The 25,037-nt window shown below is 40.2% G+C and overlaps 2 protein-coding genes across 7 annotated transcripts in view; one reads left to right on the top strand and one right to left on the bottom strand.

The window, feature by feature from the left end:
• EZH2 (enhancer of zeste 2 polycomb repressive complex 2 subunit) overlaps positions 1 to 16,113 on the top strand; it is a 122,615-nt gene extending 106,502 nt beyond the window's left edge. For all 5 annotated transcript variants that reach the window (XM_034761288.1, XM_034761290.1, XM_034761287.1 and 2 more), the window contains 8 exons: positions 6,049 to 6,089; positions 7,814 to 7,939; positions 9,080 to 9,258; positions 10,186 to 10,281; positions 12,638 to 12,719; positions 14,021 to 14,101; positions 14,272 to 14,356; positions 15,801 to 16,113. In XM_034761288.1, the coding sequence (XP_034617179.1) occupies positions 6,049 to 6,089; positions 7,814 to 7,939; positions 9,080 to 9,258; positions 10,186 to 10,281; positions 12,638 to 12,719; positions 14,021 to 14,101; positions 14,272 to 14,356; positions 15,801 to 15,861 (751 nt within the window). In that variant the 3' untranslated portion in view covers positions 15,862 to 16,113. The remainder of the gene's footprint in view (positions 1 to 6,048; positions 6,090 to 7,813; positions 7,940 to 9,079; positions 9,259 to 10,185; positions 10,282 to 12,637; positions 12,720 to 14,020; positions 14,102 to 14,271; positions 14,357 to 15,800) is intronic.
• Positions 16,114 to 19,456: 3,343 nt separating this feature from the next.
• CUL1 (cullin 1) overlaps positions 19,457 to 25,037 on the bottom strand; it is an 83,620-nt gene continuing 78,039 nt past the window's right edge. For both annotated transcript variants that reach the window (XM_034761284.1, XM_034761285.1), the window contains exons 20-22: positions 22,430 to 22,535; positions 20,480 to 20,593; positions 19,457 to 20,084 (exon numbers count right to left, since the gene is read on the bottom strand). In XM_034761284.1, the coding sequence (XP_034617175.1) occupies positions 20,004 to 20,084; positions 20,480 to 20,593; positions 22,430 to 22,535 (301 nt within the window). In that variant the 3' untranslated portion in view covers positions 19,457 to 20,003. The remainder of the gene's footprint in view (positions 20,085 to 20,479; positions 20,594 to 22,429; positions 22,536 to 25,037) is intronic.

The following is a 25,037-nucleotide window of genomic DNA, read 5'->3' as shown; positions in this document are numbered from 1 at the left end:
TTCCTTTGCTTTCAAAGAACATAAATGAAACAAAATTGACCAATTTCTCAAAAACAAACAAAAAAACCAAACTGTTCTACCTTTATAAATAGTCAAGTTCTTCACAGGTGCTTATAGGCTTATTGCAACAAGTAAGTTCAAGTTAGGGTTAGATTCACATTATCCCGGATGAATGTTATAATAATCAAAAATACATTAGTGTAGAATAGGTTAGGTTTTGTTGAATTAAGAAAGAAAAAAAAATTTTTTTTGGCAACATTCAAAAAAAAAAAAAATTGATTCCTTGAGGGTTTTTTAGAAATAACACTTCAATAACGAAGTCATGTGACTATAATATGTCATTTCCCAATAGTCTGAATCAGTAGTGAATAGAAGATATTCTGCAAATTAGTATGCAGATTTTGTCCATATGGTAAAATGTAATGCTTCAAACAAGCAATAACCTGTAATATGCTGGAAAAGTAACACACACATCCTCCCTTTAAAAAACAAAACAATTCTTGATCACCTACATAGACTCAGACATTCCAGCTTATTTACCAGCTAGATACTTAGTTAAAGAACCATGCTAGGAGGCTACTAAAGTTCCAGTACAAGACAAAGGTCATATGGCAACTTATCTACGTTTATTGATATAAGTGATAAGGAAAGTTGTTATAAGGCTCTTTCTGAGGATATAAAAAGCCCATCCAAAATTAACTTTCTAAAAGTTTTTTAAAATGCCCCCCCCTCCCCCCCGTTTCATGTCTATCTACTTTGCAACATCTGAACACTTTTGATAGTGACAATTTCTTAACTAAAAATCTGGGGTCCAATAGAAACCCAAGCATGGGACAATTCTGTGTGTGTTCTGGTGAATGTTTTTATTCCTAGAAGGGTGAGAGGCGGGAAAAAAGGAAGAGAGAATCCTCAGTAGCCAAGAGATCTTCGAAAAACTTCTTTCTATTTTTCCCAAATAGCTGCCTGTTTCTCCCCTCCCCCTACTTTTTCCAGCAATTAATCCCCGATACTTTCCTGGCTCCTCTCTACCTGTTTCATAGTCTTCTTGCTCAAGGAGGGCCTTCCATTGATCTTAGTGCAGAAGCTTCAACAGCGATAAAATGAACTGGCTGCTTGTAGTGTAGAGAGACAATCAAACCAGGGTAGAAAAGGGGGTCAGTGAGCAGCTGGAAGCGGTCCTGCTCTGTTCAGATCACAATAGTACCATTGCTCCCTCTGCTTCATAGCTCTCAACTGTCCTGAGGCATTTGGTGGGCAAGATTTTCAAAATCTGAAAGTGTCCAGCCAAACTGGACAGTTGGCAGCTCTGTCTAGGAATGTTGTTAGCTTTGAATTCTGTTTTTCTCTGTTCTGGTTCATTGGGTGGGGAAGTGCTATACACCAATGTATTCTTTCTGACTGGTTGCCAATGTGTCAGTGATAAGTGATTTCAGGGGGTCTTTACTGCTTTTACAACATCTCATTGGATTTTGCATTTTACTATGTCAGCTCAAAGGTTAATGGGTTACTTTTCCTCCTATGTAAGAAGCATCTTGAGTAAAACAAAACAATATTGTCAACACTTGTTCATGATGGTTTTCTTGTTTCTCTGCCTCCTTGGGAGAGATGCAGCTAGAGGTTTACAAGTGGCTGAAACACTGTGAATGAAGAGGTAGAAAGTGTTCTTTATGTTGTTTCCAGTCTAAATCTACTGTACTGGAGCCAGGCTGCTTAAATTGTGTTGAACAACCTGTCTCTGACTCTCCTAATTTTGGGACATGGCTTCCATTGCAGGCTCTCCAGAGCCTGCTGCACGCTCCAGTTCCTTTCTGCCAGAAGACAGCAGAGAGCCTGAAGAACAATTCATAGTGGCTTCCTACGTTCACTGGCACCATCCTTCCGAAGGAGAACTCCATTCGTAGAGGAGAAAAAGCAGCAGCAGCAGGCTCAGTTAAGAGCCTTTGTAACATCTTTCCTACCTGACTTTTTTCAGTAAGCTTTCTGTTCAGTCTGGGTGGCCCCTCTACCAATATGCTGAAGCCATCTTGCAAGCCAAACTGCTACTATTTACTCCACATGAGCACTACCAAACTTAACTTCCTGCAGCATCGGGTTCCCACACCATCTTAGCATGCCAGTCTGCTCAAAGAATGGAAAGCCTAGTAGGAGATACAGCCTGCTCATTGCTGAGAGCAGTTTCCTTCTCTCCTTACTATGCCAAAGTCTTTTAGATTCCTGATAATGCTGTGCTAAAGAGAGAGGAAAACTTTCTTTTTTACACCTCTGTTGTAGGAGCCTAATAACTTCAGTTGTCCTGAGGTGTCTTTTTATGTACCATCTCTGCAGCCCAACAGTTTGTAAAAGCTATTCTTCCTAATTAAACCGAGAAGACAGCTCTGTATAAGAGACAACCAGTTTAACAACTTAAATAAAGAGCAACAATTCCACCAACTCAAAAGAATGTGACCATACACTGAGATGAGAAGAAATTGGTACTTTAGCCATTCATTCTGACATGTTTACATGCATATCTAGTTGATATGAATGAAATAGTCAGTCTCCCTCTGATCTCATTGGATTAATAATGATCAGCTGTAATGAGTTGTTTTCCCTCATTAAATAGGACTTAGACTAAACTTAAGTGAAGAAATATTCTTGATGATTTTCTATCCAGATAGATTTCATTTGAATTCTTCTTTCTGTCCTTATTCTTCAGGGATTGGTTCTTCATTGCACCTAGCTATAGCTTTTCCATATTATTCTGCTCAGGATACTGAGTATCTTGGCCAAAGTATCATCGTGGCCTGGCAAGCAGTGTGGCTGATGTCTTGACCCAAATTACTTGCATTCCCCCGTAAAAGGCTGCATCTTTAGAGCGAGTCTAGACACGGCATCTTTAAGGAGTCTAATGAGAACAAAAGCAGAAAAGCCAAAACCTGCTTTTCCAACCGATCTAACTGCATATATCAGTTGAATTTTCATTTCTAAACTCAAGAGACCGATTCAGTGTTGTCCTCATGCCTTTACTATGGATAGATTTTAGCAGTTTCCCCAGAAATGTCTATAGCTGTTATCCAGTTGATGTCAGCATCTTCTGGATTTTTAGCCTGAAAGGTCAACATATTTGACAAACAATTTCAGTAATCAGAAGTGAACATAATCCAGAAGCATTCAGTTATTAAATGCACAGGCAGGCAGGAACCAGATGTAGAGACCAGTTTGTCTCCCACTTTGTTGGAGATCAGCCATCAGTAATTGGCCTATTGTTCCTGATACCTGGATTTAGGAATAACACTTGTGAATGCTTTCTCACCTTCCAACATGTATTTATATACTGAAATTGCTCTTGCCTGGAAGATTCTGCAAGTACCACTTCTTGGTAAGCCTACCTCATCTGGCTTGATGTTTGCAACACCTCCTGACTATTACGGGGAGAATGGGAGAAGTGGCATGTACAGTAAGAGGAAATTACTCACTAGTAATTGTCTGTCATGGTCCAGTATTTATTCCATCCTACATCCCTTGGGAAACATCACTTGAAGTTCCTCTATTTTATACTAGCCTACTACTACTTTGCTGTGGAAATCTCCCACTTGACACTTTTGCCTCTTTGCTTCCTGGTAATTGAAAATACAACATTGTCTTGTGTTGCTGAGTAGGATGGGAGAAGAGATAACAAATAGAATTACTGGTGAGAAATCTCTCACCCCTACCACTTGTCCTATCCCCAGTATGTCACTCGTTGAGGCCATTAAAGGAAAGGTGCAGTGCTTCCAGGCAACCTTCCACCTCTTAGTCATTCAGTTTCTGAAAGCCACCATGCTAATCTTAGGGTTTATGTTGCCACCCATCGCCAGTATCAAAGAGCACTAGTCAGACCTCTAGTTATCCCAGTTGGCTCATGTTGAAGCAGTCACTTGGCCCCTAATGTCATCTTTAATTCCCCCTCTGAACTCATGATCACAATATACCTTTAATCCTTTACTCTCAAAGTACTGTTTTGGTGGCCCTAGTCTCCTTCAGAAGAGTCAGTGAGCTGGCATAATTCATCACAACTTCCATATCTAATTTTCTACCACGTAAAGTTATTTTGGTTCTGATCTTCTTGGCCAAAGTGTTAATCTTTCATTTTAATCCATCTCCTTGCCAAATTTTCTATGAAATCTAATGCACCCTTAGAAAGGAGGTGGCACACCTTGGACCTCTGCAGGACATTAGTACCGTATATACTCGTTCATAAGCCAAATATTTTAGGTAAAAAAGTGACTCATCAAAGAGTGGGGGTCGGCTTATAAATGGGTTTACACCAAAATTTGATGATTTTAAACTCTATGGAATCATTGAATTGAATATCTAATACATTGTTTACTTGGAGTGTCTGCAGGCACGGAGCCTCTCGGCTCCCTGTGGCTGCGGTTCGCCATTCCCAGCCAATGGGAGCTGTGGGAAGTGGCGCGCTCCCATTGGCTGGGAACGGCAAACCACGGACACTAGGAGCCGAGGGGCTCTTGCCTGCAGATGCTCTAAGTAAACAAAACGTCCAGGCCCACTAGCGGCTTACCCTAAGGGGCCAGGAGCCAAAGTTTGCCAACCCCTGAAATATAGGATCGGCTTATGAAAGAGTTATATAGTTTTTGCTATTTTTACCTATCCATCTTGGGGAGTCGACTTATAAACTAACGGGCTCATGAACGAGTATATACGGTATGTTACTTTGTTAGAATTGGAGATGTACTTAATTCACAGACACTTGATAATGAACAAAGGTCTGATTCAAGAGTCTTATCTATGAAAATCTTCCATTACCGGTAGGGAATTTGGCATACTACTAATCCATATTGTCATCTTGGGCCAAAAGAAGGAAAGCGTCTGTGGTGGAAGTATTGTTCAGCTGTGTAGTCTTTTCTACTTTTAACTATTCTGGAGTGTTTGGCGAATGTAACTTAATCATGTGAGGTATATTAAATGTTCTGACTTGAAATCTTATTTCTCCCTTCAAGTAGTTGGGAAGCAGAGTTCTAGAGAGGTTCTATGTCTCTTAATTGAAGTAATACAGTGCAGAAGTAGGAATTTTTACCTGTTTATATCCTTTTACTTCAGTATTATACCCGCTTGGAGTGACCTACCTTGAAAAGGAATTAAATTTTGTATAACTTTTTTTTTGAAGAAAAGTTATAAATCTGAAGAAATTAAGAACCTGAACTCTGAGTCTCATAGTTACCTTGACAAGAGTCTACTTAATTGGATGGCGAACAGGTTAACGCATATTTAATGTAAGCTAGCTGTGTGGAGAATCATGTTGCGTTTGGTTAAAGCTGTTGGGTACACAGGAGGAAAAAACAGTAATCCGTCAGAATCAAAATTGACGTAATGCTGTGCAGAAAGGAAATAGGTAGAAATTCCTATTTGGTTAAACATATATTTAAATGTATTTAAGCTTTGAAAGAAGAACTTCTGGGTGTTTGTAGTCATTGGAAAGAAATGCAGATTCATGGTTCTGTTCCTTAAACATTTGAATCTACCATGAGAATTTCTCACTACGCACAACTCTCTGCATTACGTGGACCAGTTACAATAATTAACTCGCTCTAGAAATGGAGATCTATACAGAAGCAAATTGACAGTCCATCCCCTAGTCACAAATAGAAATTTAATGTCGGTATTTAAACGTATGAATTAACTCCCTGGGAATATAAATTTAGGAAATCCTGGCTGCACATGATTTAACTTTATTATGGTGAAACTTGGTATTCAACTAGTTTTAACTGCTAAAAAAACAATATATTGGAACTACAGCTTTAAAGCAAAATTAAAAACACTGGTTTCTAACATAATTTTTAGTAGATTGTAAATCGCCTCAAGCACGTTGATGTCACCAGATTTTAGCAGTAAACTGGGCTAGTGTGGAGGTTCTCCTGTAAAACTTCGATGTAGAAGGTTTAGGAATTCTTGTTACAGAAGACTTTCCCAGTTAAATGATGTAGGTACCTAGAACTGCAGCTACATTCCCCAGCCCAGTACAGGAGGAGTTCCTGTCAACCTTCTTGTGTTTGTTTTGTGTTTTTGCAGGTTGTGGGCCGCTCATTGCAGAAAGATACAGCTGAAAAAGGGTTAGCATCTTTCCATTCAACTTTATGTCCTGAATTTTTAAGATCCTACTAATGTTTTCTGAATGATGTTAGGCCATTTTATACTTTTCATGGGGAGTCGGGGCTCACAAGGAGACTGAAGAATAGTAACCATACATTACTGATATAGCAGGGACAGAGGATATTCCACATTGTTTATGCAGCTGTTCAGAAAAAACTTTGCATATTTTAAAAGAAAATAAAACTAAATAGGAAGGAGGCAATGAATTCATAACACTTTAGGCAGGCCTTGTTATAGTGCAAATAACACAGCACAACTCTTATTGTGATGAGCTGCATTTGTGTGTGTTTTTTATTTTGAAAGATGCTCTAGAAATTTGTGGGGATGGGAGAGACTTTGATTAAAGAATAATCTTCTGTTCAGAGGTGGACTTTTTTTTTTTTTTTTGGCTGCTTGGTTGTTAACTGAAACGGATATAATATTATACAACTACACCTAAACCAGCATAAGTGCTAGTGGATTGAAGACAGATATTAATTTATATATCACCCAAAGTCTATTAACTGCTCTACAGATAAAGCGAAAGACAAGATTCCTGCCTTCAAGAGCCAAGGGCTTATCACAGGAAATTGACCAGCAGAAATATAGTGGTATAATTGTAGGGGTATTGCTAAGCAGTATAATTCCTCTTGTGGAATAAAAATGACCTTAGTTTAGATCAGTGGGGGCAGCCTGTGGGCCACACATGGCCCATCAAGGTAATCTGCTGGCAGACTGCCCAACAGTTTGCTTACATTTGCATGGCTGCCCGCAGCTCCCAGTGGCCAGTTTGCTGTTCCTGGCCAATGGAAGCTGCGGGAAGCGGCAGCCAACACATCCCTGTGGCCAGCGCCACTTCCTGCAGCTCCCAGTGGCTGGGAACGGTGAACTGTGGCCACTAGGAGCTGCAGGCGGCTGTGCAAATGTAAACAAACTGTCTGGTGGCTCGCCAGCAGATTACCCTGATGGGCTGCTTGTGGCCCACAAGTTGCCCACATACAGAGCTACAGTTTTCACAGGTGCCGGCTTCTAATTTTCCATGGGGGCGCTCAACCCCTGCTCCACCCCAGACCCCACCTCTTCACCCCTTGCTCCACCCTTACTCAGCTCTTTCCGCCCATGAGCGTGCCCGTCCCCGCTCCTCGCCCGTCCCCGCTCCTCCCCCTCCCAACTCCTCCTGCATGCTGCTGAACAGCTGTTCCAAGGCATCCCAGGGGTGCTGGGAGGGAGGGGGGGTGCTGATCGGTGGGGAGCCGCTGGTAGGCAGGAGTAGGGGGAGGAAGAGGAGCTTGGCTGCTGGTGGGTGCTAAGCACCTGCTAATTTTTTTCCGTGGTTGCTCCACCCCTGGAGCATCCATGCAGTCGGTGCCTATGCTAGTAATAGTATACAGCTATAATTCTGCTCCTCAATTCCCATTGTAGACGAGCTCTTAAGTTCTAAATACACTACAGGTTAGTAATATGAGGGGTGAGGTGCAACAGCAAGCAAGCTATGCAGTAATTAAGTTAACATGCATCTTGTTAATGCCACAATTTTTGTTTCGTGTACTTTTCTATAATTAATACTTTGAGAAGAGTAGGTTTGATAGGCCTCTTTTGTTTTAAGTGAATTTTAAGACGGGACTTCCCATTTGAAATTTTTGGTTAAACAAAGTTAAAGTTCTTTCATTCTTAATCTTTTCAAATTATTACTATTTTTATTCAGATGGGTCATCTAATCATGTTTACAACTACCAGCCATGTGATCATCCTCGTCAGCCTTGTGACAGCTCATGTCCTTGTGTAATTGCTCAGAACTTTTGTGAGAAGTTTTGTCAGTGCAGCTCAGAATGTAAGTAATTTTGGAAGGCATCTGCAATTGAGTGTCTTTTTGTAGACTAGTTTCATTTGTAGACACAAATTTACTGCTGATATTAAATAAAAGGCCTACAAAGGGCAAAAAAAATGGGCTTGTGCCATTTTTTGCTGTTTTTTTGACATTTAAAGAAGGCCTGGAAAATTTTCAGAGAGGTTTTTCTTTCTCTCGTGGGCCCCTCCCCCCCTTTTTTTGTTCTTCTTTTTTTAAAAAAAAAAAGCATTATTTCAGGTTATGTCTAGGTGACCAGAACTATAAATGATGACATTACAAGAAAGGAGTGAAAGTGGTTTTTAGTTAGTCTGTTTACATTTCTTTGGTTGTCTTAACTCCTGTTTAACTTTAATGGCTAATTACACTTTGAATAGAGTCTTTATTATAAATTCAGCACCCTCACCCATTCAAGTAGGGAGTTAAAAGCTCAAAATAAATACTCTGCCTCCAAGTGGTCCTCCGACAAAACCAGAAAGAAAAAAAAAAAAAGCACTTTGCCTTACTGATATTTCTAAGGTAAGAAACAAGGGCATACACACACCATTAAGGAGCAGTGAGTTGGTTATTCTTGAATATAAGGCCTGTGTAAAGAAACTTACCATGCCTCTGTTTAAAGGAAGAGTTTCAAAACTAGTGCATATGGTGAGCACTGCTTCATTCAGTAGAAGACTGCAGAGAAAATACCCTTAGGGTATGTCTACTCAGCCCATGGTAATGAGCCTCCTGGCCTAAGTCAACTGACTCAGGCTAGTGCTCCAAAAATAGCTATATAGATAGTACTTGGAGGTTGTGGCTGAGGCTGGAGCTCAGACTGTGGGGAACCCCCTCCCCACCCCCCCACCCCAAAAAAAAAGGCTTCAGAGCCCCAGCTGCAATGTCAAAGTGCTGTCTACATAGCTATTTTTAGAGCACTAGCCTGAGTCTGTCAACCTGGGTGGGAGGCTCACAGCTGCAGGCTGCGTAGTCATACCCTGCCTGACCCTGTTCACTTTGTATTAACCTTAAGTATCGGGGAATTGAGACATCTGGAGCAAGGAATCAATGTATTTTTGCTAAACTTCAGGACATGAACTGAGATTCTTTTTTCATGTTTACTTATTTGTTTTTCTTTTCTCTTTAAAGGCCAAAACAGGTTTCCTGGATGCCGCTGCAAAGCACAGTGCAACACTAAGCAGTGTCCATGCTATCTGGCTGTACGTGAATGTGATCCAGACCTCTGTCTGACATGTGGAGCAGCCGATCACTGGGACAGCAAAAATGTTTCTTGCAAGAACTGCAGCATTCAGAGGGGATCCAAAAAGGTGTATATGCTTACCTTTCTACACACACGCCTTCCCATCTCCACTAGTTTTGCCTTCTTACATCATGTGAACAATGAGGGGGGTGCCTAATATTGTTTTCATGCCAAAAAATTCCCAGTGCACTGGAGTTTGGACTCTGCTGTGGTTTTTGTGGCTAACAAAAAAGAGAGACTAGCCTGAAAGGGAAAATGGTTTCCACCTACTTTGCCATTCAGAGTTATGTGCTACTTTACTCCTCTTTGTACAGCTCATTATGCAACTTGTGCCACTATGGAATGGAACATCTACTGTTTTCTTCAATACTAACTTGTGTGCAAAATCTGTAAATTTAAGCTGAGCGTCACCTCTTGTAGGTTGAAAAAATATGCATTTTAAAGCACTAGTTCATGGTTTCCTAATCAGATTAATATTAAAGTGGTAAATATTGCAGTTGTACAAGCAGACTTGTGCAGTCTTAAAAATCTCTTAATTTACCAAGTATCAAAGGGGTAGCCGTGTTAGACTGGATCTTTAAAAGCAGCAAAGAGTCCTGTGGCACCTTTAAACATGCATCCGAAGAAGTGGGCATTCACCCACGAAAGCTCATGCTCCTATATGTCTGTTAGTCTATAAGGTGCCACAGGACTCTTTGCTGCTTTTAATTTACCAAGTTTTTTTAATATTCTGATCTGGAGTCCTTTAGTACAGACAGATACAGTTTTGCATGTGTCTTGTTACTTGGATTTGTAACCAAACAATTTCTACCCTGTGGCCACTTCTACTCTGGAATGTTTGTTTCATTAGCACTGTATCTGGTCTCCTTTATGTGCACCTTCTTCCCCGCCACCCTCCCTTCCCAAATGTTAGTGACTATGTATGTTTATCATTTAAGCTGAACATTCCAGAAAACCCAAGTCAGATACGTTTCTTGTTTCTCCCCTTCTCTAGCATTTGCTGTTGGCACCTTCAGATGTGGCAGGCTGGGGAATTTTCATCAAAGATCCCGTACAGAAGAATGAATTCATCTCTGAGTACTGTGGTGAGGTAAGGAAAGAGAGTACCTTTCAAGTCAATGGTTTTCAACCTTTTTGCATTTGCGGACTCCTCAAAAATTTCAAATGGAGGTGCGGACTTCTTAGGAAATCTTAAATAGTCCAAAGGACCACAGGTTGAAAACCACTGCTTCAAATGTATGTTTTAATCGTTACAGCTGTACGTTGGCAAAAGAGTAAGAAATTTGTTTTTTATTCATAGATGTCTCACTAAAATATTCAAGGTCACGTTCTTCAGTGATGTATCAGTTTGTGACCTTGACTAATTATAAAGCAAAATTGGTTAAATAATGTCTCCAGGCTTGGGAACTAGCTTGTTTGTAGATTTAGTACCCTTTTGTGGAATAAAGGAATGTTATACAATAATTCACAGCAGGTTTCAAGGTCTTGGCATTGCCAAGAGAATAAAAGCTTCCCTAGCATCTACTATGCATAGCTGAATTCATGGTTGATACTGCTGTTTTTCCACTGGCAAGATTTTTTCATGACTTTTAGGTGCCTGTGAGGATGAGGCTGGAAGAGGATGAATCTAAAGCAGGGTTTCTCAAACTTCATTGCACCATGACCCGCTTCTAACAACAAAATTACTACATGACCCCAGGATGGGGGACCCAAAGTCTGAGCCCACCAGAGCGCCGCCACCATGGGCAGGGGGACCAAAGCCCAAGGGCTTCAGCCCCTGGCAGGGGGCCTGTAATCTGAGCCCCGCCCCCTGGGGCTGACTTCTCAGGCTTAGGCTTTGGCCCCAGGCTCCACCAGGTCTAATGCCAGCCCTGGTGACCCTGTTAGAACAGTCCTGACCCACTTTGGGGTCCCAATCCACAGTTTGAGAAACACTGAGCTAAAGAGCAGTCCCAATTAAAGCACATCTGGAGTTTCTTGCAAAATCATTTGACTGCCAGCATAAGAGGCTGCCAAGATTCAGTAGGCAAGACTGCCCTCTCACCTGCCCCAAATGTAGATATCAGGCTGTGTGAAAGGGAGAACTAAGGCCCAGAAGTGAGTGTCCTGTACAGAGTGAATTGATTTAAATCAAAGCAACTTATATTGTCATTTTCAATCACAGTATGATTAAATCATGTTGTGCATTTGTACGTTAGTTATTTTCCAAGTGAAAGGTTGATCCTTATTGGTTGGTAACTATTAAACATGTTGATTTGCGACTAAGTAGTCTTTACACTAAATTTGGTGCTTTTTACTAACCAGGAGAATACACTATAGCTGTACATATTTATTTAAGCAGTTATGTAGCTTAACTTACATTTAGATTTTTAATGTTTATTTTTAGAAAATGGTGAAGATGCATTTCTTCTTTACTAGATAATTAACTTTTGTATCAAGCTCTATTTTCAGATTTGATTAAAAATGCACAAAAGCAGATTTAATTTTTTTTTAAATTAAATAAAACTACCTTAAAAGTGTGCTGAATATGTAAGAGGGGAAAAAAATTACCAGAAGTTTATCAAAACATGTTTTGTAGTTAAAATTGATTTATTAAAGGAAGTAATTATCTGTTAGTGAATTGTATTGATTGTTTCTGGTCGCCATGACCTTTTAAGATTTCAGAACTAGTAGATCTCATCCTCACACTTAGTTTTTATTCATAGATTGGAAGAGGAAAACAAGCTTTCCTGCTTTTTCAACTGTGAATGAACTAATTGAATAAACTGAATCAAAGAAAATATTCTCTCTGGAACCTGTAGAAGAGGCTATTGGTTTAGCACTTCAACAAATTGGTTCCAGATGCTTAGCCAGTGACTTCTACCAGTTCAGTGGTTTCAACCTTTCTTAAAATATGGCAGCAAACATGTACTGCTTAATATTATTTTATGTATTTAATTTAAATGATTATAAGCTTAGGCTTTAACATAAATGGGTTGAATTGAAAAAACGTACTAAATAAAATGGGGTTTTGATTTTTTTTTAACATTAAGTTTATATATCTTTTAGAGAAACAGAATTATAAAATATATGTCTTCCTTATAGGCTGAACTGATAGTGCTCTTTTGGGCTACTAAATAAGAGCGCCCTAGTTAATGTAACTTTGTATGGCTGAATTGGAAATGTCTCCAAGATGACAGCTATAGACTTTTATTCGTCTTGCAGTCATCGTCTGTGCATCCACCCACAGAATAGCATAGTCTAAGACCACTTGTCAGCCTTAGCTGTAGTGTTAAAGTTTTCCTTGTCTTAATTCCACTTGCCGTATAAACTTCATTCCAGAATGGGAAAAGTTGGGATTCCAGTTATGATGGGCTTTAGATGTGGAGCATACTTGAGGCTGTAGGCTATTTCCATTACAAGCTGAAAAATAAGTGGCCTTTTTTTATATGCAATATTTCTTTCAGATTATTTCTCAGGATGAGGCAGACAGAAGAGGGAAGGTATATGACAAGTACATGTGCAGCTTTCTATTCAATCTGAATAACGGTACGTATGTCTAGCTATTGATTTTAATTGACACAACTAAGATTTTCAAAACCTCGGTTTAGCTGCCACCTAACCCAGCAGGCACCTAAGTGTGCAGGTGGCATGAACAAAACTACCTAAGTTCTGCCACTGCTGAGTGGCCATGTTCCCTTCTGGGTCCGGGTGGGATTTTCAGAGTAGGTGATTCCTGCCTATCTCACCTGCAGGGCCAGATCCAGGCATACCTACCACATTGGGCCTCATATGCATGTAAAGTCCTCTGTAGCTGTCTTTTGTGAAAGGGTCTGTCCAAGAATCAGGTGCCTAAAAACCTTTGATAGATGGAGCTTAAGCCCCATCTCTTCCTTTAGCATTTCCTACTGCCTAGCTTAGGCCCCTCCCTGCTCAGCTTGCTGGCTTCTGAAAAATCAACTGGGGATTCTACAGGACAGCGTGGTGCTTAAGTTAGGTGTCCCCATGCTCACTGTTGTACTGCCTAAGTACCTTTAATCTCCCATATGAGGAGAGATTAAAGAGGCTAGGACTCTTCAGCTTGGAAAAGAGGAGACTAAGGGGGGATATGATAGAAGTATATAAAATCATGAGTGATGTGGAGAAAGTGGATAAGGAAAAGTTATTTACTTATTCCCATAATACAAGAACTAGGGGTCATCAAATGAAATTAATAGGTAGCAGGTTTAAAACAAATAAAAGGAAGAAGTTCTTCACACAGCGCACAGTCAACTTGTGGAACTCCTTACCTGAGGAGGTTGTGATGGCTAGGACTATAACAGTGTTTAAAAGAAAACTGGATAAATTCATGGAGGTTAAGTCCATTAATGGCTATTAGCCAGGATGGGTAAAGAATGGTCTCCCTAGCCTCTGTCAGAGGATGGAGATGGATGCCAGGAGAGAGATCACTTGATCATTGCCTGTTGGTCCACTCCCTCTGGGGCACCTGGTATTGGCCACTGTCGGTAGACAGGATACTGGGCTAGATGGACCTTTGGTCTGACCCGGTATGGCCGTTCTATGTTCTTTGTGGATCTAGCCCGAAGTGCTGCAAAAAATTCATAAAGGAAGCTTTTTTATATAAAGGTCAGCATATTTTAAAGAGCTTGTAGACCTGGAAAGAAAGAAGAGATCCATCTAATTTAGAAACATCATTGTACATCATTTGGGCAGGAGATGCATGGAGGTGGAATATGTAAAGATTCTCAGCAGGTGCATAAAAGAGGATATGTGCTGTACAGCATTTTCTCAGATGTGCTTAGAAAGTTCTTTAGAGGAAACCTGTTCTAACTGCTTACATTCTCTTCTAGATTTTGTGGTTGATGCAACACGCAAGGGTAACAAAATCCGATTTGCAAACCATTCAGTAAATCCCAACTGCTATGCAAAAGGTAATACCAGAAAAAGTAAATCTAGGGTTAGTCTAACAATACATGAAGCATCGTTATTGTAGAATGTTGAATACATGTTTAAATGGTGGCAGAATGTGTAACTACAAATAAGTCATGCAAATGTGAGCTAAGACCCTGACCGTATAATTTTTCTTTTTTTTTTTAAACAGTTATGATGGTTAATGGAGATCACAGAATAGGTATATTTGCTAAGAGAGCCATTCAGACTGGTGAAGAGCTGTTTTTTGACTACAGGTTGGTAGATTATAGCAAGATCTTCATTCTAGGGCCACTGTGGCCAAGCCTGATTTTTTGTCACATTGAACCTTTAATATCTGAGATTTGAGAATGTATTTAGATGTCTCACCTTTTACTGAAATCCATCTTTGGGTCTCAGCAGATTGCTTATGCCAGCAGTTGTTTTCATCCCTCAAATGCTGGGATTTTGCTGGTGAAAGACAGCAATGCACTTGGGGCACTTCTGGCTCTGCAACTCATAGGTCTAATTAGTCAGAACCTTGCCCACTTGAAGCCCAGGCTTTATAGGGAGGAATATCACCATATGTACGGAAGAGACGAGGATGGAACAATATGTATTTTTTTCTCCAAACAATGTATCCAAGTTTGCCAATTAAAAAAGACTTTTGCCAGTAAAATCTGTCAGGGGTGATTGAGACATTTTTATACTGGCATAAAAATGCTTGTGATTTATTTTGCTTGGGAATTTAAAAAAAAAAAAAACATTTGTGCCACTGGTACTTTTCTAGTATAGATTAGGCTTAAGTCTCCTGCTATAAACACACATGTGGAGCAAACAGCTGCTGCGTTCATTGTCTAGTGCTGACTGCACACTGGGCCAGATTTTTAAAGATAGTTAGGCATTGCTCTGTTTAGTAAATGATTTCGACAGCTAAGTCCTGTATCCAAAAGTGACTTAAGAGTAGCTTTAAAAATCTGGCCCACAGTGATTGCCATTCATGGGAACACAGGATGGAAACAAACTTCCTGGGTCATAGAGTTCAGTCCCCTGCTATGACAGGCAATCCACCATCTGTCCTGTTTATATATTTATCAAATTAGTGCAAGGTGGTTTCACTCCTCTGATGGTTAGAGACCATCTAATTTATTCAATTTATACTTAGCCTTGGAAGGGGTAGATTTTTATTGGCAAATTTCAGTAAACATTTTGCTGTACAGACACAAAATATTTCCATCAGTCAAAATTTACAGATGGGCAAAGTGAGAAAAATGCTGCTTGAGAACTGGTTTGATTTCAAGATAATTATGTTGATATTCAAAGCTCTATAACAGTTAAACTATATGTGGTATTGTTCCTCCTCCTCTCTCCTCCCCCCCAACTGAAATTTAAATTAAGTTTTAAAATGAAAAAGCTCCAAAATAAGCATTATTACCAGTTAAATAAAATTCCCCCAAGCCTATGCATACTGATTTCTACCCCCCAAAGTCTGTTTTAACATGAATTGGGCTCTCACAACACTACTGCACTGTACCACCACCACCAAGGTTGTTCCGGTGTTTTTGTCTAGAGCAACAACTTAAATGCAAGGGCACAAAAGCAACGGCACAAAAGCAACAGAATTGTATTCAACCTTTTATGTGATTGGTTCCCAATATCTTTGAGAGGCTCAGCATAATAAATAGCAAATGAATAAAGTTGTATGTCTTTTCCCCCCCTCAGATACAGCCAGGCTGATGCACTGAAATATGTAGGCATTGAAAGAGAAATGGAAATCCCTTGATACCAGCTACCTCTACTTTTGAACAGCTGCCTTATCTCCAGGAATTTTCTAGTACTGTGGGCAATTTTAGAAAAATGATGCAATTTGAAATTCTGAATTTGCAAAGTACTGTAACAGTAATTTATAGTAAATTTCAAAATCAACTTTTTATTGCCTTCTCACCAGCTGCAAAGTGTTTTGTACCAATGAACTTTTGCAATAATGCGGTGTGGTACATTTTTCAACCTTGAATAAAGGATACTTGAACTTCTTCATTTTGAGTGTATTTGAGCTATAATGGTGGATCTAAGCAGTTAAAATAACTTGGTATATAAAGAATCTCTTGAGGGTACACTCTGCACTTAAAATCACACTTGTTGCTTTTTTTTACCTTCTGTGTGGGACTCTCACACCATTAGCTGAGCAGGAAGACAGAATTAATGCATAAACAAATCCGCAAGGGGCTTTAAGGACAAGTTAGTACCCGAACCTTCGTATTCACTTAGACTTCCAACTTGAGGCAGGCACAGACCCTTTCTCTAAACTGTATGTGGCAGCAACTTAATTGCCCTGAGTGACATTCAGCTAAGTTAAAGGTGTGTGTTTAAAGTGTATTAGTTAAACTACACCTGTGTGGAGGCTGTTAAGCCTACTTACAACTTTTTCCCTTTGGAAGTGAATTAAGGTAAGTATGGAACAGTCTTTCACTCTGACCTAGTGCTTTAGGGCAGTGCCTCTCAACTTTTTCAGACTACTGTACCCCTTTCAGGAGTCAAATTTGTCTTGTATACCCCCAAGTTGCACCTCACTTAAAAACTACTTGCTCACAAAATAATACAAGTCTCTCAGTACCCTATTACTGAAAAATTGCTTACTTTCTCAATTATAAAATGGAATAAATATTCTACTTCCAGTTCAGTGTGTAATATATAAACAAGTCATTGTTTCTATTGACTTCACTAATGTAGCCTGTTGTAAAACTAGGCAAATATCTAGATGAGTTGATGTACCCCTGAGGGGCATGAGAACCCCTGGTTGAGAACCCCTGTGTTAGGGTATACTAGAGCCCATTGGCCTCAGCATACTAATACCTACAAGTCTGATTTGGATTGATTTAAATTGGCTTGTTTTTTATAATAGTCCTACCTGATCCTGGCTGATTTACTACTGCACAGCCATCAAGTTTGCTAAAACAAAATACCTTTGAAAACAGGGCAGCACACATTATGGAACTCAGCTGTACATAGAGAACTGATTGAAAGTTTGCAAGGGAACAGTTTTCCACTGGAAAATGCTGATTTGATTAAATCTAGTCAGTAACTTCCTACAAAAGTTGACATTTTGCTAAGGTTCAAAATGAAACCTTTAAGGAAGGTCAGAACCAACTATTGTCAGTATATTATGTTTTATTCTGTTCTTTAATTCCCAGATTCATCCTCCTTCAGTTGCAATAGCTGCTATTGCCAACCAAACATGTCAAACCTGTGGGGAGAAAAAACAGAAATTGGGCTTGTTTTTGGCTTGTAGCTTTTTTTTTTTTTTTTTTAACTGGCTCCTGGCAAGCAAGGGTGGGGAGAATGTCAGCAGGCCTACCACAGTCCCAGACTGCACGCTGGGGATCTAGTCAGAGTGTTGGGGTTCTTAGGAATTGACTTGTTTTGAAATGGGAGTAGCTTGAATTTTGGTTTAGTGTGAAAGTCAGGGTGCTTATTTACCATGGAAAAGTTGGCAACTGTGGTACCAACCCTTGGCATGAGTCATCTGCTTTTGGTGCACATCAGCTGCCAGAGCCGTATCACTCAAAATTGCAGACAAGGGCAAGGATAAACTTTCCCAAGGTAGAGGGGCTCAGTATATGAATTTTACTGCAAGAAGTTACACACTGTATTCTAGTCATATGCTGGATGGGAGCACAGTTCTCAAACCCCAGTTTATATTCCACAGTGAGCTTTTGTGTATTAGTGTCCTTGATCACACACCCCTGCCATATAAACCTCTCTGACAGACAGCCACCACTGTGGCATTCCCAAACTGGTGCTATTAGCTTCTAGAAGGTAAATGCTGCAATGGCAGCAGTACCCAGGGTACTCCCTCATACTGAAGTAACGCAGCAACGCATTATCCTAAGGCTAGACAAACTACTCTACAAGTTATCTAATGTTAACTTCCATGGGTCTCTGGCTGACTGCTGTTGGTCCAGAGCACTCCTATCCCTTTGTCTACCCTTGTGTAAAAACTACATGACCAATTTATCGGAATACAGTTGATCTACACAGGGTGCAGTTTGAACATGGAGCTTGGTAAGCCATCCCAATGCTCTGTATGCTGAGTTTCCAAAGTGTTCACAGTAACCGTTTCTGGCATCAAACATTTTCTCCCCCCTCCATTTCTAGTTTTCCATTGGAAGGAAGACTAAAGTGCTGACTGTTCTGCAGAAACATTTTTGAAGGAGCCTAACCCACCACATACTTCCACTCCATGGCTTGCACACAAATCAGTGTGTCAAAAATGCAACACTTTAAAAAATAACCAGAGACAACATTCCTCAACTACAAATGGCATTCACCACTTTCACAGCAGGGTTTGTATTACTGAAAGGGTAGACTGCAGTGTGTTGACATAGGTTTAGTAGCAGCATGCACACACTCAGACAGAGATGGTTGTGACAAGATGGTTTTTAAAGCCTTTAGCTCACTTGTAACAACAGCTCCGCACAATTCAGTATGGTATAGTCATTTTTGCCACTTTCTTCTTTATCTGGCAAATTTTTGTTAAGCCTTCACTAGGGCAAAGCCGTAGTACTTTCGACAAAGCAAAACCAAAACAGTTTTATCCCCTCTAAATGCTTCAAGTCTAGAAGACGCAGAGTTGTTAAGACAATCTCCTCCCACATTGTTGTTAACCACCTTTCTTCACTTCCCATAATAAACACTGAAGCAATGGGTATTGCTAAGAAAACGAAGGCTTAATGCTATGGTGTCTCTGCGTTGCCGAGTGCAGAAGGTGCACCCGAAAAATCAAGATGGAGCTTCTGCTCACAATGAGGACTTGGAAACACATACTAAGAGCAAAAATTTATTTTCCATTTGTAGAGATAGTGAGTACAGAACTCCCACCATTAGGAAACAAGGTTTTGGCTTCCACAGCCAGGAGATTATGTAAGTTTAAAGAAACAATGCTTTAGATGTTAGTCCACTTACTCCAATATGAAAAAAAGATTTAGCTAAATGTTACCAACACACATGCCCAGATTCAAAACTAAAGCATTTATTCCCATCAAGTACTTAATTTAATAATAGTTTTGTCTGTGGGAATGTGCATCCAAAATGTATTACCACACTATTCATAAAAGTGACATGATTAATCTTGGCCAAAAAATATTACCTGACAGCATAAGTAGATGAGTTTAGTTTCTGTTATATCCATTTTGAGAAAAATTCTGAAACTCAAATGCCAAAACATTGTTGCACATCTTCCAAGTATCTGCTATTTATCTTGAAAATTCAGTGTACACCTCTCCCCCAAAAGCCACAGCTACAGAATCATTTTTCAATCTCGTGATGTGTTTTGCTTGAATCACAGGGAAAGGAAAGAAAGCAAAACTAACAAATTATTGTAGCTTTCATAATCATTATACCTTTTATTTACATTTAGAAAGTAGTGAAACTTAAAACAATAAAACCAAATGCAACTTGTACAGAAATCTTTTAATTTTTTTTTTATTTATCACATTAAAAAATGAAACACACTATACAAATGGTTTTTCATAGCAGATTACACATAGGTCCATTCAGACTCGCTCTCAAAGTGCTGCCGACATTTCTAAGTGCTGCCTGTGGGGGCAGCTATTTATCATATAGCCAATGTATTGATTTAAATGCAGTAGCATGCAACCCTCAGTGGAGAAGGGTTTGATTCCTCTCTGTTCTTAAATTAGGTTAAATGGCATTGGTGTCCATATTTACATACTTGAAATGTATCAATCCTGAGCAGTTCCGATGTAAATCTGAGACTGGCTGATGGGAGTCCTGGTCTCAGTTATTAAAAAGGGAGGTCCAAATGGCAGCAGACTGGCTGCTATGAAGTTCAGTTGTTTTCATTCTTTCCATCACATAACTATTTGCTGAGCATCTCACACAGTCAGACAACTGCTAATAAAAATGCTAAGCCAAGTAACTGTAGGTGTCCTTCTCACCATCCACACGCTCCAAGTACTCCTTCTCAATCAGAATGTCAATGCATTTCTGTAGGGGAGACATGGAAAGGCAAGGAGTGCATTTCATAAAACAAACCCCAGGCAGGCACTTTGCAGCAGATATTTTAAAAGCAAGAAAACTTTGTTGTTGTTGTTGCTTACTATAAGCTTTTAACAGTTTTGGCTGCAAAGTACCATGCTGAATACATATTTCTCCTGAATACTAGCATTAAAACTATTTAGCAGGGAAATGGCATAAATAATGGACCATTTAAACTACGGCAATTTACTCTACATTTTTGACCATGCCTAGAAAAGGCCACTCACAAACACCATTCAATGGAATAAAGGTGACTTGTTATTTCTTTAATCTTTCTAAAATCAGTCCATTAACTCAGACGCTTGTTTAAAAAATTAAGATCCATTACTGCTGTTCTGACATACCTTAATTACTGGAACTCGTGGTTTGAATCTTGAGGACAGCTGGGTTAGAACCTCTCCAAGCAACTGCTGGTGTTTTAGAACCTTTCTCATTTTCATAATTCTCACAATAGCAGCCTAAATAGCAAAGTAGAAACAGACCTTCTTAGGAAAATACAATTTGCAATTCTGGATCAAGCCAGTGGTTACCAAACTTTTCACTAAGACAACCCACCAACTCCATTTTGTCTCTTTCTGAGACCCATCCAGGGCCCAAATTTGTTGGGGGAGGATGGGAGCAAAATCATAGGCTATTATCTTTCTCCTCACCCAGCCAAGGACACCAACCAGTCACAGCAGCACTCTCCACTGCAACCATGACCGTGTCTCAGTGCACCACAGCAGCAACTCCTGTCCCATGGGGCTGGGGCCAGCTCCTCACTGTGGGGCTTACATAGGGTTGCCAACCCTCCCGGTTTAGCCAGGAGTCTTCTGGAATCAGACCCTATCTCCCAGAGGCTACTGACGCCAAACCGAGAGATTTTAGGTGCTAAAAGTCCAGAGGCACAGCGGGGCTAAGGCTCCCTGCCTAGCCTGGCCCTGCGCCGCTCTCAGAAGCAGATGGCATGTACCTGCGGCCCCTGAGGGGCAGGAGGTCTCCGCACACTACTCCCACCTCAAGTGCAGATGGGAACCGTGAGGGCAGTGCCTGCGGGCAGAGGCAGCACACAGAGACCCCTGCCCTCCCCACCTAGGAGCCGCTGCTAGAGGGGTGTGCTGGTCACTTTCAGGAGCCGCCCGAAGCAAGCGCCACCCCACGCACCCCAATCTCCTGCCCAGAACCTGCACCCAAACTCACTCCTAGAGCCCAACCCCTCATCCCCTCCTGCACCCAAACTCCCTCCCAGAGCCCAACTCCTCATCCCCTCCTGCACCCAAACTCCCTCCCAGAGCCCAACCCCAACCCCCTGCCCCAGGCTCAGCCCGGAGTCCCCTCCCACACTCAGCCCCAGCCCCCAAGCTTGCACCCCCTCCCCCAACCCAGTGAAAGTGAGAGAGAGTGGGGGAGAGCAAGTGACAGAGGGAGGGTGGGGGGCTGGGGTCTTGGAGAAAGGGCGGGGCAATGGTGTTTGGGTTTGTGCGATTAGATAGCTGGCAACCATAGGACTGCAATGTAGCATATGGGGGTCATAGAACCGCTCAGGTTGGCCCAGCCTCTCCTCTGTCATAATAGAGGGGTGGCTGAGCCAAATTAGGGAGAGTAGCATTTCACCAGATGGCAACACCTGGAGCTGGGCCCAGTCCTACGGGACAAAAGTCACCACTGAGCAGAGGGCTCTCTCCCCCCACCCTTAGGAGCCTCTCCTCTGCACCAGGCCCACAACTCATCTAGAACCTTCCTGTGACCCGCTGTTTGGGAAACACTATCTTTAGAGCTTTATCATGCCTCTACCAGTGGCTTGTATCTGCTAATGAAGAGGGGGAATGAAAGCATTGACCAATATACTCAGACTCAGGCCAGATGGTACCACTGTGATCATCTAGTCTGACCTCCTGCATATCACAGGCCACAGGACCTGACCCACCCACTCCTGTAATAGACCATAACCTCTGGCTGAGTTACTGAAGTCCTCAAATCATGATTTAAAGACTTCATGTTATAAAGAATCCACCATTTTGTCTAGTTAAACCAGCAACTGACCCATGCTCCACGCTGCAGAGGAAGGCAAACCCCCACCCCAGGTCTCTGCCAATATGACCTGGGGGAAAAACTCCTTCCTGACCCCAAATATGGTGTTCAATTAGATCCTGAGTAGTGGGCAAGTCCCACCAGCCAGAATTCAAAGAATTCACTGCAGTAACTCAGAGCCATTTAGTGACCTATCTCCAGCAGTTGGGGATATTTGGTACAAGCAGTCGCAGATTGCCTACAATGGCATGTGGCTGATCTCATCATAGTAACATCCAACCCACCTGAATCAGTAGTTTCCTGTCCTCTTCTATATTTTTGTGTGTAGTTTCCTGCTCCTGCTTCTGTTCAGTCTTCATTGGCACATTGATGTTTACCCTCAATTTTTTGCTGCCAGGAAAGGGAAGTTGAGTAAATAATTAGCCTAATTTCAAAAAGAAAATCTGAGTGGAAAGTTGGGAATATCTGATTACTCCTTCCATTTCCAGTTCTACAAAAGAACCAATTCCTCCCATTTGCTCCCAACACAGCTTTTCTTACTTAGTGACAAGGAGGATAGGATAGGAGAGAAATTTCATAGTTGCCTCCTTTCCCCAAATGTGATCTTCAAATGATCTTAACGCTCTGATATTCTTTATTGTAAAGGCTACCTAGGCCAGATGGAATACATTTCATAGTACTCTAGGGTACACAAGCACAACTGGACACTAAATACCATAATCCCAACAAAATGGTTAATACTACAAAGGTTTGTGATTTGTCAAAGTGATAATGAGATTTATCCTTCAAACTCTCTCTCATGTGAATAGTCCCACTGAGTTTGCAGGATCAGAACACATTTGAACAAATCCTGGTACAAAAGCACACACTTAAATTGGGAGAACTGAACATTTAGATTAAGTTTTGAGTCTTCTTTTAAGTACTGAGCTATCCGTGTCCCCCCCCCCTTTCTTTTCTTTTAAGTAGAAAACCAAAACAGATCTCAAATTATGGCTTTGTTTTAAAAATAACTAAGATGACAAAATATAATGTTTGAAACAGGAATTTTGATCACAAAAGCTAAATAAAAACTATTTGTGCATTTGACTGCTAAAGGAGTACAGACTTTGAAATTTAAAAGGAACTTACATCTAGGGGAGAAAAAAGATTTACCTGCATTACTCAATTCTAAAGTTCATTTATTTTTACCATTCATAATTATTCACTATTTACATTTTACTTAGCATGGGACCCAAAACTGCAACTGCATACTAATGTGTAGATCCTGGCAGCCATGTGAAACCCCACTGAAGTCAATATGGGTCCATCCACACAGACACTGTTGCAGGATCAGGGCCTTAAACAGTACAATCCTGTATGTCAGTTTCACTTTCTGGTCCTCACCAACTACTAGCACAATGCATATGAGAGAGAGTTTGATACTGCAGGAAAATTTACACATTAAAAACTTTAACAACAACAACTCAAAACAAAACTTCTATTCGTATTACATTTGCCTAAAAATAAAACATACAAAGCTTAAGATTTGTTCTGGGAACCAAGGATAACATTTTCAAAAGTCACTTGGGTATTTAGGGAACCTAAGTCTCATTGAAAGTGAGGCTTGTAAGTTACTTTTGAAAGCAGAACTTTGAAAATTTACCACTTAATCTTCCTCAAGAACAAGCTGTGAACAATTTGGATTATTGTTTATTTACCAGATCAACTGCAATTAGTTATCCCACAGACTTTTGGCCTCATTTGGAGTGTTGCCTCTAGTGAGAGAGAAATGGAATTGATGCTGCACTCCAATTCTATGAGCATACACATGGGACAACAGGGAATTACAACATTTAGGAGAAAAGTCAGTATGTTGCTTTACTTATTACATTCTGATCCTAGTGAGGAGATAATTAATTTTGGAATTTTTTCCTCATAATAATTAATTTGTCTCAAGTATAGATATTGTTGCAATTACACATTTGTATATTTTGTGAAGATTGGTATAAATCCTGACCCAAAAAACCAATATTGCAGTTTGATATTTTTCAAATAAGCCATATTTATAAACATCCCTATGAATCCACTGCACTGTTGAAAACAGAATTTTATCAATTTAACTTTTTTAAAATTCAAACAAAAGAAGTGGTTGATTTGTAAAAAGGAGTATAAAAAAAAGATAGTGAACATTATATTAAATAAAGCAAAACAGATGGAAATACATCCAGTGTTAAAGAACACTGAACAAGGATAATCATGTTACCTGCTGATCACATTGCTAGTTATTACCATTCCACATTTAAAATAAGTAACATTATTTCAGAACACTAGACTATAGAATGTGTAAATTTGCTATGGCTACAATTACATGTAAATAAGAGGTTACTTCTAGACAAAGCAGAACAATAACATCAGTGTTGCTAACACCAAATAATATAATGTTTATGAATTCTCGTAAGAGAGAGAATACTCAGCCCTCTAGTTTGTTTGGAACAGTCCTCTAGCTCAGATACGGAAGAAAGGAAAAAGATTAAATACAAGGGAGGATTTCTAAATAAAAATTTAATTCATTTCAGTTATTTCATTTCACACAAAATGTGGTTTATTTAATAGAATGTAGATTAAGTTACATGCGCTACACTAAAAGGTTTCTTAAATAAACCATCATCATCAGTATGGAATTCATAACTGAGATTAGGCCTATCCTTCAGCTAAGCACACAAACACTACTGTGCTGTAAATAGTTTGAGACATATAGCTATAAAAATGGCACTGAAATAACAAGAGCTAACAGAAAGACACTGCAAAGAGAATCTTAGTTTTTAAGGCACTTCAGAGCTCAAAAATCTCTAAATAAAGCACAGGTTTCAGAGTAGCAGCCGTGTTAGTCTGTATCCGCAAAAAGAACAGGTG

This window comes from Trachemys scripta, chromosome 2 (assembly GCF_013100865.1).
Source record: "Trachemys scripta elegans isolate TJP31775 chromosome 2, CAS_Tse_1.0, whole genome shotgun sequence".
NCBI lineage: Eukaryota > Metazoa > Chordata > Testudines > Emydidae > Trachemys > Trachemys scripta.
Note: the sequence above shows the minus strand (reverse complement) of the source record. Positions and strands in the feature narration are given on the sequence as shown.